Source organism: Micromys minutus (assembly GCF_963924665.1).
Source record: "Micromys minutus genome assembly, chromosome: 3".
NCBI classification, from domain to species: Eukaryota; Metazoa; Chordata; class Mammalia; order Rodentia; family Muridae; genus Micromys; species Micromys minutus.
The window spans coordinates 81017503-81035392 of NC_137972.1; the positions used below are offsets into that span (position 1 = coordinate 81017503).

Sequence of the window (17890 nt, forward strand, 5' to 3'; positions counted from 1 at the left end):
CTCTCTCTCTCTCTCTCTTTCTCACATACACACAGACACACAGACACACTGAGTGAAATTAGAAATTAGATGAGGTAGTGGAGGATGGATGGTGGATAGATGGATGAGTGGATGAGAAGGCAAGCATAACATTTAGGAGACTGAGGCAAGAGGAATGGAGATCAGCCTGGACCATTAAAGAGAAACTGTCTTAAAGTAAAATATGAGAGCATCAGAGAAATCACTGATGAAAGATCTGATGGGGAGAACCGGCTGTGCACATGTCTGAGGAAGGAGTGATCAGCATGGAGAAAAAGCAAATGTAAACACCTTGCAGGTCAGAGTGCTTAAGACTACAGGAAGGTGTAAGTAAGACAGGGGCCCCTTAGAGACTGACACAATTGGTCTGAACTGGAGTCAGGAGTTCATCCAGGGTGAGAATTACTGATTAAAGGTTAGATAAGTCCTTTCTTTAGCACTGAATAGAGATCCACTGGTTAGTGTGAGCACACTGGATGGAGTGCCACTGGTTAGTATGAGCAGATGTGATGGAAGGCCTTAAGTCAGGGTCTTGTGATTTTGTCAGGGATTCTGGGAACCTTTCAGGTAACAAAAATTCTTTTTTTAAAAACTGATCTTATTGGATATATTTTATTTACATTTGAAAACAAAAATTCTTTTCACTTTGTATACTTGGTCTGATCTGATTGATTACCTCACCTTTGGACCTCTGTTTCTTTATTTGTAGAGTGACTTAAATGTAATGAGTTTCTGGAATCTCTGACAGGTTTTTGTGTTTCTGGTGTTGGGAAAAAAAAAAAAAAAAAACAAAAACAAACCCAAAACCCTCTAATCTAGAAAGATATACTAGAACAATGTTTTCTAGTCCTGCTTTTACAACACTAAGGTGTGTCATAATTATGACAAGAGCTATAGTCAATGTCTCAATACCAAACCAAAGGAAAATTTATGCCATGTTGGGAAGTGGGAAAATGACTATAAGCTTCAGAGCTTTTAGTCCAAGGGCATCTTGGTCTTGGAAACAGGGAGGAGGCTGAGAGCTGAGTGCTAGTTGTTCACTTACTGCTGAGTTTCTAGTAGGATGAGGGAAGAAGCTGTGATTGTGGTGACTTGGGAGAAACAGCCAGCCTGGGTCAGTAAAGCCTTGAGTCTGATAGCCCTTCTGCTGCAGTCAGATTGTTTATCCACACTAGAGACTCTCTGGTTAATAGGCCAGAGCCCCATGGCTGGAGGCACTAAGGCTCCCTTGTAGTGAATAACCAGGTACATTCAGAACATACCACTGACAATAGATCCAGCACCTACTTGTGCCTCTTCAGCTCTCAGCCTCTGGCTTCTGTCCCTATTTTGATGTTACACTTTCTTTAGTTCATGTTTTGTTTGTCTGAGACTGCATGTCTTTAATCCTAGCACTTGAGAGGTAGAGGTAGAGGGATCTCTTACCAGTTTGAGGCCAGCCTGGCTAAATTAGCAACTTCCAGGTCAGCCTGGAGGAAAGCAAAAACAAAACAAAACAAAAAAAAGAAATTAAAGAGACGTATCCTTTCACTTCCTCTTTTTCTCTCGTGGATTGACCTGATGTTATTTGTATTCTGATGTTAATTCTGCTTCCTCCAGAGGGGTTCTCTCCCCTCCCCCAAATGAGTATTCAACCACTTACTCAGGGGTTCTCTTGTGAACCTCTTCTCCATTTACCTATCAAAGAAAGGCTAAGAGCCTGTGATTGGGCAGTGGAGGAGAAAAGTGTAATGGGAGGTCTTAGGGATGGGGGCAGGTGGAGAGAGAAGATGGGAGGATAGAGGAAGTGGAGGAGGAAGATGGAACGAAACCGCGTGGCAAGGAGAAACTACAAGTAGCAAAGGGTCGTATAGCTGGGGAGTAAGTTTGTATAATGCTAGATCTGCCCAATGTAGATATACAGCTTATGCATATAATAACTAGATTGTGTGGTTTTTATACAGGCTTATTGGGGTTGAAAATTACTGTTACATTTTACCCCCTAGATAAATATGTCTTATTAAAAAGAAAACAATAAAACCAACAAGAGCAGCAAAACTCTTTAATAAGAAAACATGATTAAATTTGGTAGTGATTCAAGCTCTTAAATCTTTCAGGAAAGGTAATGGGATACAGGCAAGGACATAGGCAGCTACAGGCAGTTCTTGGTGGCAAGTAAGTTTTACACAAATTCCCCTAATGATTCTCACCACCATGCTAGGCTAGGAAGAGGGAAGCAAGTTTGGGGCTGGAAGTTTCATCTTTGTGGGACCACCTTTGAATTTAGAGGTTTTCCTCAGGCTTGTGTTTCTGCTGGGGTAGTTGTTACTAGTTTTCTTAAGTTCTTTCCTTTTTAACATTTATCTCCAAACCCATTTACAGAGCATTTTGTTTTTCTTCTTTCCATAGGTGGTGATTGGACTCTAGACCATGTGCGTAGGTAGTTTTCCCTTTCTCCGCAGCTCCACTTCCCCAGGAACGCTCACCACACCCTTGTTTTGAGAACCTCACTAAGGTATGATGTCTAGGTTGACCTGAGCTGGCCTTGAAGAGCTGAATTTGGCTACAAGAGCGGTTTTATTGTTTATGGTTTTGTTTGGTGGTAAATACTACAGCGTCTCCTATGTTAAATGTACAGTGTATTAAGTGACTTGCAGTCAGGCAGCCATCACCACTATCACCCAGCTCTGCTCCACCAGACAACGCTGCTGGTCCCTATGCTCTCGGCCACCCTCATTCTATTTCTCTCTGTGGGTTTGCCTGCTTTAGGGATGCCATGTAAATAGAATCACTCAATATTTGTCTTTCTGTATTGTCACTAATATCATGTCTTCAAGGTTTGTTCATATTGTGGTGTGCCTTAGTCTTGTCTTCCCCCACTCCTTTCCTCCCCCTTTCCTTTGTGCAGTGATATGAATAGAAACAAGACTGTCTTCATGCTAGGCAAGCATTCTCCCACTGAGTTAAGGCCCTAATGTCCATCCTTCTCAGTCGAATACCATCTATTTTTATATATTTGACATTTTTATTGACCAATTCATTCATTGATGGATGCTTGGGTTGCTCTACCATTGGAGATTGATTGTAAATGTGGCTTTGAATTAACACTAAATATTTTGAGACCTTGGAGGAAATTAATGTGTTTATTTTGAGGCAGGATCTTGCTGTCTAGCCTAAGCTAGCCTTGAACTTGACTTTCCTGCTTCAGCCTCTTGAATAATGAGGTTAAAAGTCTGCATTTTCATGCTTGGCTTATATGCTTAGAAATAGATTTCTGGGTCATTTGGTATATTTAAAAAATTTTTTTTTGAGGAATTTTCCATGGTGGCCATACCAGACCATTCATTCATTCATTCATTTATTCATTTATTCATTTAGTTTTTCAAGACAGTTTCTCTGCATAACCTGACTGTCCTGGAACTACCTCTGTAGATCAGGCTGGCCTCAAAGTCAGAGATCCTGCCTCTGCCTCCTAAGTGCTGGGATCAAAGGTGTGCACCACCACCCAGCAGAAATGCCATTTTATAGTCTTTATCTAGCAATGCACAAGGATTCCATTTTCATACATTCTCACCAAGAGTTGACCTGAGTTATTTTCTGTTTCTTATTATGCTACAATCTATCCTGATGGGTGTAATTTTCAGGCTTATCTAGTTTGACCCATGGAGTCTACTAGTCAAGGGACTATTTGCTTGAAACATAAGTGTTGTAGAAAATAATTTGATTAAAAACATCATTCAGTCAATGGCTAATCTTGTTTCATTTGTGCCCTTTCTGTTCTCATTCTCCTGTTTTTGAGGCAAATTCCATATGTCCTATTATTATATTTGTATGTGTTTCACTATATGTCTTTGAAAAAATAAGAAAGATAAGGGCTTTTCCCTCTTTTTGAGATAGGGTTTTACTATTTTACTAAAACTATTGGATTCAAGTAATCTAGCCTCAGTTTCCTTAGTAGCTGAGACCACAGGGTTCATGTCTAGGCATCCAGCTAACATAAGGACCCTTACTATTCCATTTTGTCTGATGATAGAAAGGTATGTAGTGATATACTATTGGACATATTTTCTGGTATATCCTTAGAGCAGTGGTTCTCAACCTTCCTAATACTGTGACCATTAAATATAGTTCCTCATGTTGTTGTGACCTCAACCATAAAATTTTTTTCATTGCTACTTCATAACTGTAATTTTGCTATTTTTATGAATCATAATATAAATATCTGATATACAGGATTTCACGTGTGAAAGGGGGTTCAACTCCCAAAGAGATTGGGACCCACAGGTTAAAACCCACTGCCTTAGAGCAAAAGGATCATTATAGTGAGCACACTGGTAAATACAGCCAACTGATGTTGGTGAGAAGCTCCCTTAGCTGGGGCGGATTTGGCTGATTTACTGCAGATGAAGGTTAGAGCAGAGGCTGAGTAGTAATAATGATAGACCATCTAGGTCTCTGGAGAGAAGAGATGACTGAGGGAGGGAAGGAGGGAGGGAAATCTATGATTGGTAGCACATGGAGCAGGGAGGGAATAAGGAAGGATGGGGAATGGAAGGGTACACTGAGTGCCTAGTTTTCTGGTCTGAATGGACAATGGTGTGAAGTGATATGCATTCAGTAGAGACACTTCTAATTTGGATTTTCATTGTCCTCTGGCAGTTTGCTGGGCAGTGTCAGTGAGCCACAGTTTCTGGTAGCTAGCCATGAGATCACATAGATGAACCACCCATATGGTACAATGCATTGTGTGGCCAATCTATGCTGCTTGGCGGTGCTGTTTTCCATCTTGTTTTCTGTTGCTGTAAGAGAAATACCATAGACAGAATCATGTATAGGCAGTAATTTATTTGGCTCATGGTTCTTGGGGCTGGGAATTCCAAAGTCAAAGAACCACATGACATCTCTTTTGGGAGCCTTTGTGCTATATAATATGAACTAGAAGTCATATATGTGAGACAAAGAACTGGCTGAACCTTATTTTCTATTAAAAACCATTCCTACCTTCATTTTTCCATTTATGAGAGCAGAACCCTTAAGGCCTAGTCTCCTCTCAAGAGCCCCACTCGAGACTATATGTATTCTCAGCCTTTAGGAGGTAGAAGCAAGAGGATTAGAAGTTCAAGGTAATTTTTGACTATATGAGAGCTTCTATCATTTCTGAACCCCAAAGGAAGAAAAATCAAGTCCTGCCCCTTAATACTATTACTTAAAACTATTACTATGGTCGTTACATTTCAATATGAGTTGTGAAGGAAACATTCAAACTGGATAAATAAGCTAGGAACCTTATATTTGTTTGTTTTTGAGACAGGGCTTCATGTAGTTCAAGCTGGACTTAAACTCCCAAGTATTTACTGCTTCCATCCCACGAGGAGTTATAGGCAGGCATCTCTACATCAGGCTTACATTAAAAACAAAGCAAGGGGCTGGAGAGATAGCTCAGCAGTTAAGAGCACTGACTGCTCTTCCAGAGGTCTTGAGCTCAATTCCCAAGCAACCATGTGGCAGCTCACAACCATCAGTAATGAGATCTGATGCCCTCTTCTGGTATATCTGAAGACAGTGACAGTGTACTGATAGTATAAAATTAAAACAATTTTTAATATTATTTAATTTGTTTGTACTTCCCATAGTGTGTGTATGAAGATGATGAGGAAAATTTTGGAGGAGTTGGTTCTTTTAACCATGGGTTCAGAGACTCAAGCTCAGGTTGTTAGGCTTGGCAGTCTTCACCCAAGAGACTGTCTTATCAACCCTTGGATTACATTTTTTATTTACATTTCCAACTTAAAATAAATGGGTTTCCTGTGGCATAATCCCATTGTAAGCTGAGGACCATCTGTGCGTGTGTCAGAAAGCAGCTGAGAAAAGCCCCTTCTTTCACTGGTGCCTACTCCTGTGCCATCCACAGTGATCCTCAAGGCTAGCTTGTTCCTGGAACATTTCAGCTTTGAGTCTTTGCAATTTTTGTTTGCTTATGGCTGATGAGATAAGCAAGGGACAGCTTCTGAACCACCAAACAGTGACACTAGAGATGGGGTCAGTGATCCGGTGGAATGGCTACTTTCTCCTCCCAGGAATGGAGATTTGGTTTCCATCAAGTTTGAGGTTTTTTGATTCCTGCTTAATTTTGAAGAGTTCTTACTACCAAGGCATGATGCTTTATAAAGTTCAGTGGGAGGGATTCCTTAAGGCAGTGTGTGAGCGAAGAGTACTGTCTCCTATTCTCTCAAGAGTCTGGATTCTGTTCTCACAAGTGGAGGCCCTGATAGTACTGAGATCTGTTTGCAAGTAAGGCAAGGTAAAATAAGTGCAGATTACAACGTATCAGATTTTATCTGCACCCCCAGGTTTATGACTTTGTTGCTTGCTTAGTTTCTGCTTCTCGGTTTCCTTTATAGTTTGTATAATTTTTACTCCCTCCACCTCTATTTTGTTTTGTTTTAAATTTTGATTATTTTTATATTATATGTATGGGTGTTTTGTCTGCATGTATGTATATCTTTATATCATATGTGTTGTCAGTAGACACCAGAATAAAGTGTTATATCCTCTGGAACTAGAGTTATAGACAGTTGTGAGTCTGGGTCAAATGGAAATCAAACCTGGGTCCTCTAGAAGAGAAGCCAATACTCTTAACCATTGAGCAGTCGCTTCAGTCCCTATTGTCTTTTTTTGTAACATAGCAGCTTTATTGTGGTAAAAGTCACATAGCATGCAGCACCTTTAAAATATATAAGTTAGTGGGGTTTTAGTCTTTTCATAGAGTTGTATCCCCTTATGATCAGGATCATCTTGTCTTCCTCTTGGGTACTAGCTCCTGGTCTTAGAGCTAGTCTTTCATCTCCATTGGCTTCTCACTGTTCTCACTCTCCGTTCTTTGGGATGATTCTAGGACTAGACCAGTAGGTGTTTTTCACTGATGAAATATTTAGGTTTAATCAGTTTCTGTAGGGATCTAGGATTCATAGACAAGGGGGACTCCAGGTAGATCCTTTCTTACCCACAAGGCCTATCATCTTACAGCCTTCTTTATGAGAGTTTCAGGGGCTAGGGTTGTAGAGAAGTGGTAAAGTGTGGTGGGTCACCTTCTAGTAAACACAGTAAGGTTTGTAAAAACAAGAAAATGGATATATGTTCTATATGTTCAGTGATCATAAGTGCTATGGAAAAAGGGCAGAATAAAGGGTTGGAGATTAGGGATGTATGGTGATCATGAAGAGCATCTACATAGATCAAAGATGGTTAGGACACAAGGAAGTGAGCCCAGAGACCTTGAACAAGAATCTTTCTTTTCTTGTCTTCATTGTCTTTTCATCTCAAATCTTGGTGAAGCCCAGACTGGCTTCCAACTCAGCCTCCTGAATTATGGAATTATTGGTATGCATCAAGTGGCCAAAGTTTTATAAATGAGAGAAAATAGGAAGTGTACAAGTTTTGAGGCAGGAGCATGGCCAGAATGTTTGTAGAATGGTAAGGAAATCTATAGGTGCTTTAGCAGACTTGGTATGAGAGAATCTTATGGGGAAAAACGTGCCAGTGAGATCCAGCAGGCTGTGCGGACTTCAAGAAAGACTGGATCGAAGTCAGATGAGACAAGATAGTGTTGGAGTAGGTTGAGAGAAGGGCCATCATCTGACTTACGTTTTCAAAGCAATATTTGGCTGTTATGTTGACCATGGCTATTATAGGCCAGGAAGAATCCAGGCCATGGTGGGAATCCAGGAAAGGTGATGCTGCTTGTAGTCAGAAATGGCCTGATTTGCCTGCATCTTAAAAGCATAGTGCATGGTATTTGCTTGTGGGTGGGAGGTATGAAGAAAAAAAATTGGCCTCAGCAGCTGCAAGGTTGGCAGTGTCATCTTCTGAGTAAGGATGTGTGTAAGAGAAAACCTAAAGTTTGCTGTTAGGTCTATTAGATGTTAGGTCTCTGTCAGACATCCAGTATAGTGCCAAGTCTAAAAGTGCCAATTAATAATTTAATGAGTTCCTACCAATGGCTTGTAAAGGCAGGAAAGCAAACCCATTACTGAACACAACAGTAATAATGGTAGAGAATTATGACATAAGAGGTAGTAAGTAAAGCAAAGAGAGCTAGGGTGACTTGTGTAAGAGCTCCATGTCCTCAGTGTGCCTTTAGTGTTGGTAAGAGCTCTAGAGTAGGTCCTGACCTTCATTCAGCTGTATGTCCCCTTAAACATAAGTCTGTGTAACCTGTGGATAAACTCCCCTGAGTCCTAGTTTTTTATGCATTAAGACTAGAACAATGTTCTAGAAACTAGGAAGCTTTGACCCAGACCTCTTGAGTCTGAATTGCTGTGCCTGGAGCCTGAGCATCTGTTTCAGTTGTGTGCATGTTGTTAATATTACTACTACTGTCATTGTCTTACATGTATTACATTTTATTTGTGTGTGTACGAGCACACATGCCGTGGTGCATGTGTGGAAGACATAGATCAACTTGTAGGAGTTGTTCCTTACCTTCCACTATGTGGGTTCTGATCCTTGAACTCTGGACCTTGAGCTTGGTGGTTGGTACCTTTACCTGCTCAGCTATTTTACTGGCCCTTGTTAAATTTATACTTAACAGGCAGAGCAGCAGCTGTTTACAGTGGCTTTAGAGGTCCTCTTCAATTCTTACGTCCTGTGTAATGCCCATGTCTGCCACAGAATTCTGTTTTGTCTGTGTCTATTGGAACACCCATTTCTTATCTACTAATCTAAGGTTGAGACTCCTTGGTTTTTTGTTTGTTTTTTGTTTTTAAAAATTGGTTGAGAAACAGGTGTCTCATGAATGAAACAGCCAGTCATTCAGAACATCTGTGATTTTGGCTCACTTAACCTATAAGCAAATCTAGATTATGTTCAGGAGAGTTATAACATGTATATGGAAGGATCTGTTTATCTACCTTAGGAGTCAGTACTTATATAGGAATTTATTAGATGCACATAAGAGCTGGGCAAATTTGAGTAGACCAGGCTAGCCTTGAACTCAAGAGATCCACCTGCCTCTGCCTTCTGAGTACTGGGATTAAAGACATGCTTCACCACAGCCTTGCTTAAATTTATTGTATTTATTTACTTTGTGTATGCATGCTTGAGCACTTAGTGTGCAGGTAGGGGTCAGAAGACAACTTGTGGGTATTGGTTCTGTGGGTCCTATCAGAGTTACCTTGGGGGACAAGGTTACATAGCTTCACTTAGGTGTGTCACTTGGGTATGTGCAACCAGGCATTGGGGGCCAGTAATTAGCATTACAGTACAAGCAAAAGACCAAGCCTCTATAAGAAATGCTTTTGTCTTTGTTTTTAATTTAACCTTTTGATGCAAAGGAAAGAAAAATTCTATGTGTTCAATGTCAAGTCTATTCTTAACTATTTAGAGCCTTTTTTTTTTCTTCTGGATTTAAATGTCTGTTTTAACACACACACACACACACACACACACACACACACACATAATGTATATATGGCTTTTTTGTGTGTATTGCTTGGGATTGAACCCAGGTCTTTATACATGCTAGGCATGTCCTCTTCTGTTCAGGTACTTAGCCCTGTGTATGTTTTACTTGTATAGAACTTGAATGTATTTTCTGACTATTGAGTCATCTTGTAGTTGGCTACACATTTTATTTTAAAAACAAAATACTGCTCTTTTCTGTTATTTGGATGAACAGACTTCCACTTTAGTTATATAGTTTTCTTGCTCCCAAATCTTTATTTCTCTAAATTGAAATGGTTACAATATCTGTCTTCCATTCTCTTGTTTTGTGTGTGTGCATGTACATGTTTGGCTGCAAGTGCCTTTACCCATTGAATCATTTTGGTGGCCCCTCACATGTGTTTTGTAGCTCTACTCTTATTTCTCAGGACCTTTTCCTGATCTGGTATGCCTTTGCCTACCCTCTCCCGCCCCCTTTCCCTTCCATGTCTGTTGGTACTGGAGATTGAATTAGGGCTTTGCACATGTTAGGCAAATGTTTTACCACTAAATAGCCCTTTTTCTGCTTTTTATTTTGAGATAACGCCTTACTAAGTTGCCTGGGCAATTGAACTTGCAATGAAAAACTGATGCTGTGTTTTAAGGGGCTATTTTAAACTGATAACTAGTTGTCTGGTTTCTATTTCTGTGATAAATACCATAACCAAAAGCAACTTGAAGAAAGGGTTTCTTTCATTGTATAGCTTATTAGTCTATCACAGAAGGAAGTCAGGGCAAGAGTTGATGCAGAGACCATAGAGGGATACTGCTTTCTGCCTTGCTTCTTATGGCTTGCTCAGCCTGCTTTCTTATGGCACCCAGGACATCAGCTCAGGGATGACGCCACCCACAGTGAGCCGGGCCCCCCTACATCAGTCATCAGTTGAGAAAATGCACCACAGGTTTGCCCATACACCAGGCTAGTGGGGGCATTTTTCTCAGTTGAGGTGCCCTTTTTTAATATTCAAGCTTGTGCCAAGTTGATGTAAAACTAATCAGTACATGAGATCTTTTTATTTATGAACAGCATTGTTTAAAGTCATTATTCTAAACATATAATGTGAGACCATGGTTCAAAATAATTTTAATGCTTTGGGTTTTTTCTTTTTTTATTGTTGTTTTCTAGGTTCATACTTTCTGAGATTTCAGTCTGATCAGTTTGCCTTGTGGCTTTGGGCCTGAGACAAAACAGCATAACATGATTGAGGAAACTTGTGGTAGAGTAACTGTCTGCTCTCATGGCCCCTGTGAAACAAAAAGAAGGGGCTGAGAACACAATATCCCTTTCAAAAGCATGCCTCTGGTCTGACTTCTTTCTCTTAAGCTGCATCAGCTTTCATTACAGCCATGGCTGGTAACCAAGCCTTCAAAACACCAATCCTTTGGAGATATTTAAGATCCAAAGTATAGCAGATAATCCATGGGTTGAGATGTATCATTCTAGGAAACCTATGAAAACATTAAACTTGATGCTAGAATTTGTCAGTGAGTTAGTATCTTTTTCTTTCTTTTTTAGTTACCTAGAAATGACAGTCACACCTATATGCACAGATAGATATATGGTGTACATTCAGTTAGAGTCTATGGTGTTCAGTTGCTGTTTTGGGGTAGGATTTTGTTAAAGGCCAGAAGTTTTACCTTCTAATTTTACTATAGTCATATAAAATTATGTATTATTTTTGCCTCTCAAAGAATTCTAATTGGACAGTTAGACTTGGTGAGACCCCATTCAAAATTAAGATGTTTTTTATTCCTTATTAAAGTATTTGGTAAAATTTCCTAGAAAAACTAGTAGATCCTAGAGGAAGTTGTAATTGTAGCTTTGCTTATGCATTGTTAAATAGCTCTTCTAACAGGTCATATAAATTATTACTTATGTGATTCTTACCACTTATTTTTACCACAACTCTACAATATGTGGAAATATCACTTTTTTATTTAAAGAAAAAAATTATTTTTGAGACATGGTTTCTCTATGTAGTCTTGGCTATCCTGGAACTCTGTAGACCATGCTGTCTTTGACTCAAAATCTGCCTGTCTCTGTTTCCAGAATTAAGGGATTAAGGGTGTACAACATCACTGCCCTGCTAAGAAAAAAAAAAATGTAAAGCAAGTTCTCATAGAGCTTGAATTCACATATAGCTGAGACTGGCCTTGAACCTCCTTCAGCCTCTACCTCCCAGAGTGCTGAGGTTGCAGGTATTTGCCACCACACCTATCTTTGTTTTGTTTTGTTTTGTTTTTCTTTAAAGATGAAGTCTCACTATGTAGCTCAGCCTAGCCTTCTGTCAATCCTCCTGCCTCAGCCTTCCCAAGAGGTGAGATTGCAGGTGTGCACCAGCATGCCTGCACCAGCTAACTGACTTTCTAGCAAATATATGTTATAACTGCTCATTCTCTGCAAACCAGTGACGAATTTCTGTGGGGGAACCGAGGTAGAAACTTAAGGGTTCTTTGGAAAGTCACTGTGTTGGATGGTGTTTTGCTGGAGCAAACATGAAAGACTAAGACAGACTTAAGAAAGCACTAAAGCAGACTGCTAAAAGGTTGTTCTACTAAAACTGTAAAAGGACATGTGATGAAAGATTCTTTGCTAACGACACACATATATTGATCCGCCTTACATAGTTGAGCTACATTTGTAGAAACACACCAACAAACTTCTGGTGGTGTGCTACAGTTTCTTACTGCTTCCTTGGTCTCAGGCTGATTGGCAGAGTCGAGGCAGCTGAGACAAGGCTCGTAGAGGACATGTGATGCTTGGAGGGAATATAAAAAGGATAGACAGTGATGTAGGCTGAGCTGCTTGGCTTGCTTACATAGCTGAACACTTGTTGCTCTCACATCTTCACTGATCTTTGCTTCCTCAGCGAAGGGAGGCACAGCCGGGAACTGTTCCCTCACTGCTGATGCTTGCTAACCCAACTCTACCAAACTGGACTGCTAATATTTCCATTAAGTGTTTATGAGTGGATCGAGCTGCTGCTACTGACCTATGAACTAAACTGCCAATTTTCAGACAACACAGATGGGAATTGCTCCAAAGAAGCATTTCTAAACAGGTTCACTCCCCCCATATCCTTTCTTTTCCACTAAGTTTAGTGGGTGGTGGGCTACAAGAGAAGTTAAAGTGTTTAAAAACCATCATTAAAAATAGCCATTAAAAAATTAAAGTTATGGAGAATCTTACTTATTCTGATGCAGTACCTCCTCATCAAACCCTGTCCTTTTCTGAAGGACACTGGGCTCCAGTAAATGTTTTAATATGCTTTCTCCTGCACTGCAGATGACCAATCTGTCCTTCCTTTCTTTGTCTTTCTCCCCTTAGGCATTGGAAGGCAGGAAGAAAGGGAGGGAGGGGGCATCTGAAGCAAAGGTCCTGAAGGCATTTATTCATATGCTGCCCTGCATGCACATCAGTTCACTTGGCTTTGGGATGCTGGTATCTGCCTGTTGTTTATGGACTCCAGCACCTAGTCCTGGAGACAAATATCTGTTCTGTTTAAAACTTTAATTTCATTCTAGTAAGGCAGTCTGCTGACCCTGTTTAAATAATTGCTATTTTACTTATCCATAACTGGATATTTTCTCAAGGGGAGGGAATATGCTTTTCTCATTTCCATGAGAACTCCTTGGCAGGAAGATATGCTTTGTGGAGGTTTGGAGTGTGGGTGGTTGTGATGTGAGAAAGCAAACCTGTAAACCTGTTGATATCAGGGGTGGTAAGAGATATATTTTCAACATGCCGCCTGCCTCCCTTGTGGTTCTAATCCTTCTCTTCTTTTTTTCCCTTTTAAATTTTATAAAAACATTTTATTAGTGCAACAGATATACACTAAATAACTAAAATAACTTGCTAGTAATTTCATTACCCTAAAGAGTTTTTTTCTTTCCGACAGATACTTAATATTATATATTGTTAGCATGTAATAATACTTTTGTATTAGTCTTTTTTTTAAAGTTATAAATAATTTGCTTCATTGCTGTATAGATTATCGACCATGTTTTTGTTGGCTAAATAGTCAAATATTTAACCATTCTCCCTAGGTATTAGTCTAGGCCTTGAGCCTAAGTAAGAAAGGATGACCTTGAGCTTCCAATCCTCCTGCTCCAGGCTCTGGAGTGCTAGGATTGTCAGTATTCTACGCATGTCTGTTTCACATGACCTCCCACTTGATGTGGTCCTGGAATCAGACTGACCAAGTCCTTCTGTAGATGCTAGCACCCAGATTGAAGGATCCTTCCCCTCAGTCTTGGGGTTAATTCTCTAAGACTATAGATGATATATTTTATCTCATGGTATTTTTTATTTTCATTGTCTTTATTGAGAAGGCTATAGAGATGGCTCAACAGTTAATGGCACTGTCCTTGCAAAAGATCTCAGTTGATTTCTATCATTCACATAGTAGCTCACAACCATTCATAATGGGATTTGTTTTCCTTACAACTTATTTTTTAAAAAAAAGAGATACATGTCCAGATTTTTAAAAGCATTTTGGCATAAAACTATATGAATATATTTTTGTCAGTACTTGATTTTTTTAAAGGTTTGATAGTATGCATTGAAATCTTACTAGTTACCATAAGCATAAAGTACATGTAAAACAAAACATAACATGGAAATAGTCAAAGTTTTCTTGGTGTGTATAGATTAAACATAATGATTTTTAAATACCAAAAATTGCACAAAGCTATATTCTTAGCTCTTGAGTTATTAATGGTTTAAGGTCTAGGTGTACCCCACTCTGAGTGGGTGCAAAACGGGATCTTATGTCCCCTTCTTACTTACAGAGGCACTAGGCTCATGCAGGGTGTGAAGATGTATATGTGAGCAAAACATTCATATACATAAAAATGTTTTAAGAGAGGTTTTAATAGAAGCAGCAGCAGTAGCTGGGTATGGTGGCCCACACTTTGATTCCATCATTTGAGAGGCAGAGGCAGGTGGATATTTGTGAGTTCAAGGCCAGCCTAGTTTACATACTGAGTTCCAGGACAGCCAGTGCTAGAGACAGACCCTGTCTCAAAAATCAGAAGAAATAGGAGAAGGAGGAAGAGGAGAGAAGGAAGAAGGAGAAGGAGAAGGAGGAAAGCACAGAGAGGAAGAGGAGGAGGGAGAAGAGAGAATGTATATGAATATGAGAATCCGTACATATATACTCAGTAAAGATCCTCAGAGACTCTTGGCAGCGGTTGCAGAGAACTCTAGGCACCATTCCCCCCCTGGTATTTGTGTGTATGAAATATATGGACCACATAGAAGGAAAACATATGCTAATAAGATATAGGTAGTGAGGGCAGAGATGATGGGGAGACCTGGGGGCATGGTCCTATTGGATAGAAGGGCATCTTATCCTCTCTTTCTTTTGGTTGTGGGGCCACCCAGGAATTAAGACCTTCCAAGCAAGCTTGTCACTACAAATAAGCTTCTCTTTTCAGTCTTTTCTACTTTTTAGTAGGCTAGAAACCTGAGGGTGAAACCCAGGTATGTGACTTCTTATAGTAGAAGGTAGGAGCCAGCAGCATTATGTATGCATTAAATAATGAGTGTTAAATACAGATGATGTAGGACAATTCAAAGAGGCCTTGGTGGTCATTGATTCTGTTCTTTGTTTTTCTTATAGCACTTGTCAGCATCCAGCCATGGGGGATATGAAAACCCCAGATTTTGATGATCTTCTGGCTGCCTTTGACATCCCAGATCCCACAAGTCTTGATGCAAAGGAAGCCATCCAAGCTCCTAGTGAGGAAAATGAGAGTCCCTTGAAGTCTTCAAGCATGTGTATGGATGAGAATGTGTCCTTGTCTCACTCAGGATCAGCCCCAGATGTGCCGGCCGTGAGTGTCATTGTCAAGAACACCAGCCGCCAAGAGTCATTTGAAGCAGAGAAAGACCACATTGCTCCTAGTCTCTTACATAATGGATTTCGGGGTTCAGACCTGCCCCCAGACTCCCACAACTGTGGGAAGTTTGATTCTACTTTTATAAATGGAGACAGCGCTAGGAGTTTCACGAGTAAGCTAGAGCCTTCCAAGTCCGAGCCATTACCCACCTTCAACCAGTTCAGCCCAATCTCTAGCCCAGAACCTGAGGATCCTGTCAAAGATAATGGATTTGGGATAAAGTCCAAGCACTCTGACAGTTATTTCCCACCTCCTCCTGGGACTGTGGGAGGCCCAGTCCTGGAAGCTCTGTCAAAGTTCCCAGTCCCAGAGCTACACATGTTTGATCACATTTGTAAGAAAGAACCCAAACCAGAGCCCTTGCCTTTAGAGAGCCAGCAGGAGCATGGACAGGGCGGGCAGAAGGTGGTGGAGCCTCACAAAGATCTGGATTCCAGTCGGTTCTTTGGGGAAGCTTTAGAGTTCAATAGTCACCCAAGCAACAGTATTGGAGAGCCCAAGAAGCTTGTTCCAGAGCTTAGTGCTTGCTCCTCTGTCCCCCCTAGGCAGCGTCTGAAGCCAGCCCATTCCAAGCTATCCTCTTGTGTTGCAGCATTGGTGGCCTTACAGGCCAAAAGGGTGGCCAGTGTCCCCAAGGAGGATCAGCCTGGTCACACAAAGGATTCCTCAGGGCCCACTAAAGAGGGTTCTAAAGGTAGCCCCAAAATGCCCAAGTCACCAAAGAGTCCCCGGAGCCCTCTAGAGGCCACTAGAAAAAGTATCAAGCCATCAGATAGCCCTCGGAGTATCTGCAGTGACAGCAGCAGCAAAGGGTCTCCTTCTGTGGCTGCCAGCTCCCCACCAGCAATTCCCAAAGTTAGAATCAAAACAATTAAGACATCATCAGGGGAAATCAAACGGACTGTTACAAGGATCCTGCCAGACCCTGATGATCCAAGTAAGTCCCCAGCTGAGTCACCTGCAGGGAGCACAATTGCTGAGGCTCCAAGTGAGGTGCCAGGGGATGAAGGCACAGTCATGCCTGTGGAAGAGCACTTTTCTGAGGCAGGCATAAATTCAGGGAGCCCCCAGAGTGACAGAAAAGGGGATGAGAATATGATAAAGACCAGTGACTCTTCATCTCCCTGCCGCATCTCTGGGGCCCGGGTCGCAAAAGGATCTGCCCTGAACTCACAGGCAAGCAAGAAGCAACAGAGCACAGCACTTCAGGCATCAACCCTGGCCCCTGCCAGTCTCTTGCCCAAAGCTGTGCACTTGGCCAACTTGAACTTGGTCCCCCACAGTGTTGCCGCATCTGTGACTGCCAAGTCCTCAGTACAGAGACGGAGCCAGCCTCAGGTCACGCAAATGACAGTGCCCCTGGTCCACCAGGTGAAAAAGGCCGCCCCTCTAATTGTGGAGGTCTTCAATAAGGTCCTTCACAGCTCTAACCCTGTGCCCCTCTATGCGCCAAATCTCAGCCCACCTGCAGACAGCAGAATCCATGTGCCGGCCAGTGGGTACTGCTGCCTGGAGTGTGGAGACGCGTTTGCCTTAGAGAAGAGCCTGAGCCAGCACTACAGCCGGCGGAGTGTCCACATTGAGGTGCTGTGCACACTGTGCTCTAAGACACTGCTCTTCTTCAACAAATGCAGCCTGCTTCGGCATGCCCGTGACCACAAGAGCAAGGGACTTGTTATGCAGTGTTCTCAGCTGCTTGTGAAGCCCATCTCTGCGGACCAGATGTTTGTGGCAGCTCCTGTGAACCCCACTGCACCAGCAACCCCAGCCGCTTCTTCCTCCCCCAAACCCAGCTCCACTTTGGACAATGCCAACCCTGTAATTCCAGCCTTGCCACTTTACCCAGACCCAGTGAGGCTCATCCGGTATGGAACCAAATGTCCTGAATGTCACAAGCAGATGCGAGATTATATGGTCCTGGCTACACATTTCCAGAGGACAACAGAGGAAACCGAGGGGCTAGTAAGTAGATCATCACATTGTTGGGTGTTAAGCCTCAGGCCTATATGGGGACTGGTTCCATGATGGGGACTGCAGAGAGACCATTAGTATGAGAGCAGAGGTAGAATCTTAGTCTTAGTGGAGGACATCTGGCTTAATGGTTAGCATCTTACTTGAATACAGAGTGCTTGGCTTCTTATTTGGAAAGATAATCCTACCCATACCCGTGGGGAAAGCCTGAAGATCCAACAAGTTTAGCCAGGGGATCATGGTATTTGCTTATAATTGTGGTACTTATAAGGCTAAAGCAGAAAGATCATGAATTTGAGACCAGACCAAGATTCTGTGTCTTGAGCAAGAAACTGTCTCTCTGGGCATGCCTCATGTTCTATTTCCACTCAGATTGGCAATTTGGTCCAAATTCAGGCTCCTTAGGGCTTAGGTGGGTGGTCTCTTTCTGTCCTCTTGCAGCTAGTAACATGGTTTTGTCAAGTGCGCAGAGAACCTGGGGATAGGGTTAGATGAACCACTGTGTTTGTCCCTTAGTATGTTGTCTAAGAATATTCTA

General features: G+C 41.6%; 1 protein-coding gene across 1 annotated transcript in view; it reads left to right on the top strand.

Annotated features, from left to right (window-relative positions):
* Positions 1-2414: 2414 nt before the first annotated feature.
* Positions 2415-17890, top strand: part of ZNF592 (zinc finger protein 592) — a 29870-nt gene continuing 14394 nt past the window's right edge. Inside the window, exons 1-2 of the mRNA XM_080914844.1 lie at positions 2415-2512; positions 15102-17343. Coding sequence (XP_080770970.1) covers positions 15121-17343 — 2223 coding nt within the window. The 5' untranslated portion in view covers positions 2415-2512; positions 15102-15120. The remainder of the gene's footprint in view (positions 2513-15101; positions 17344-17890) is intronic.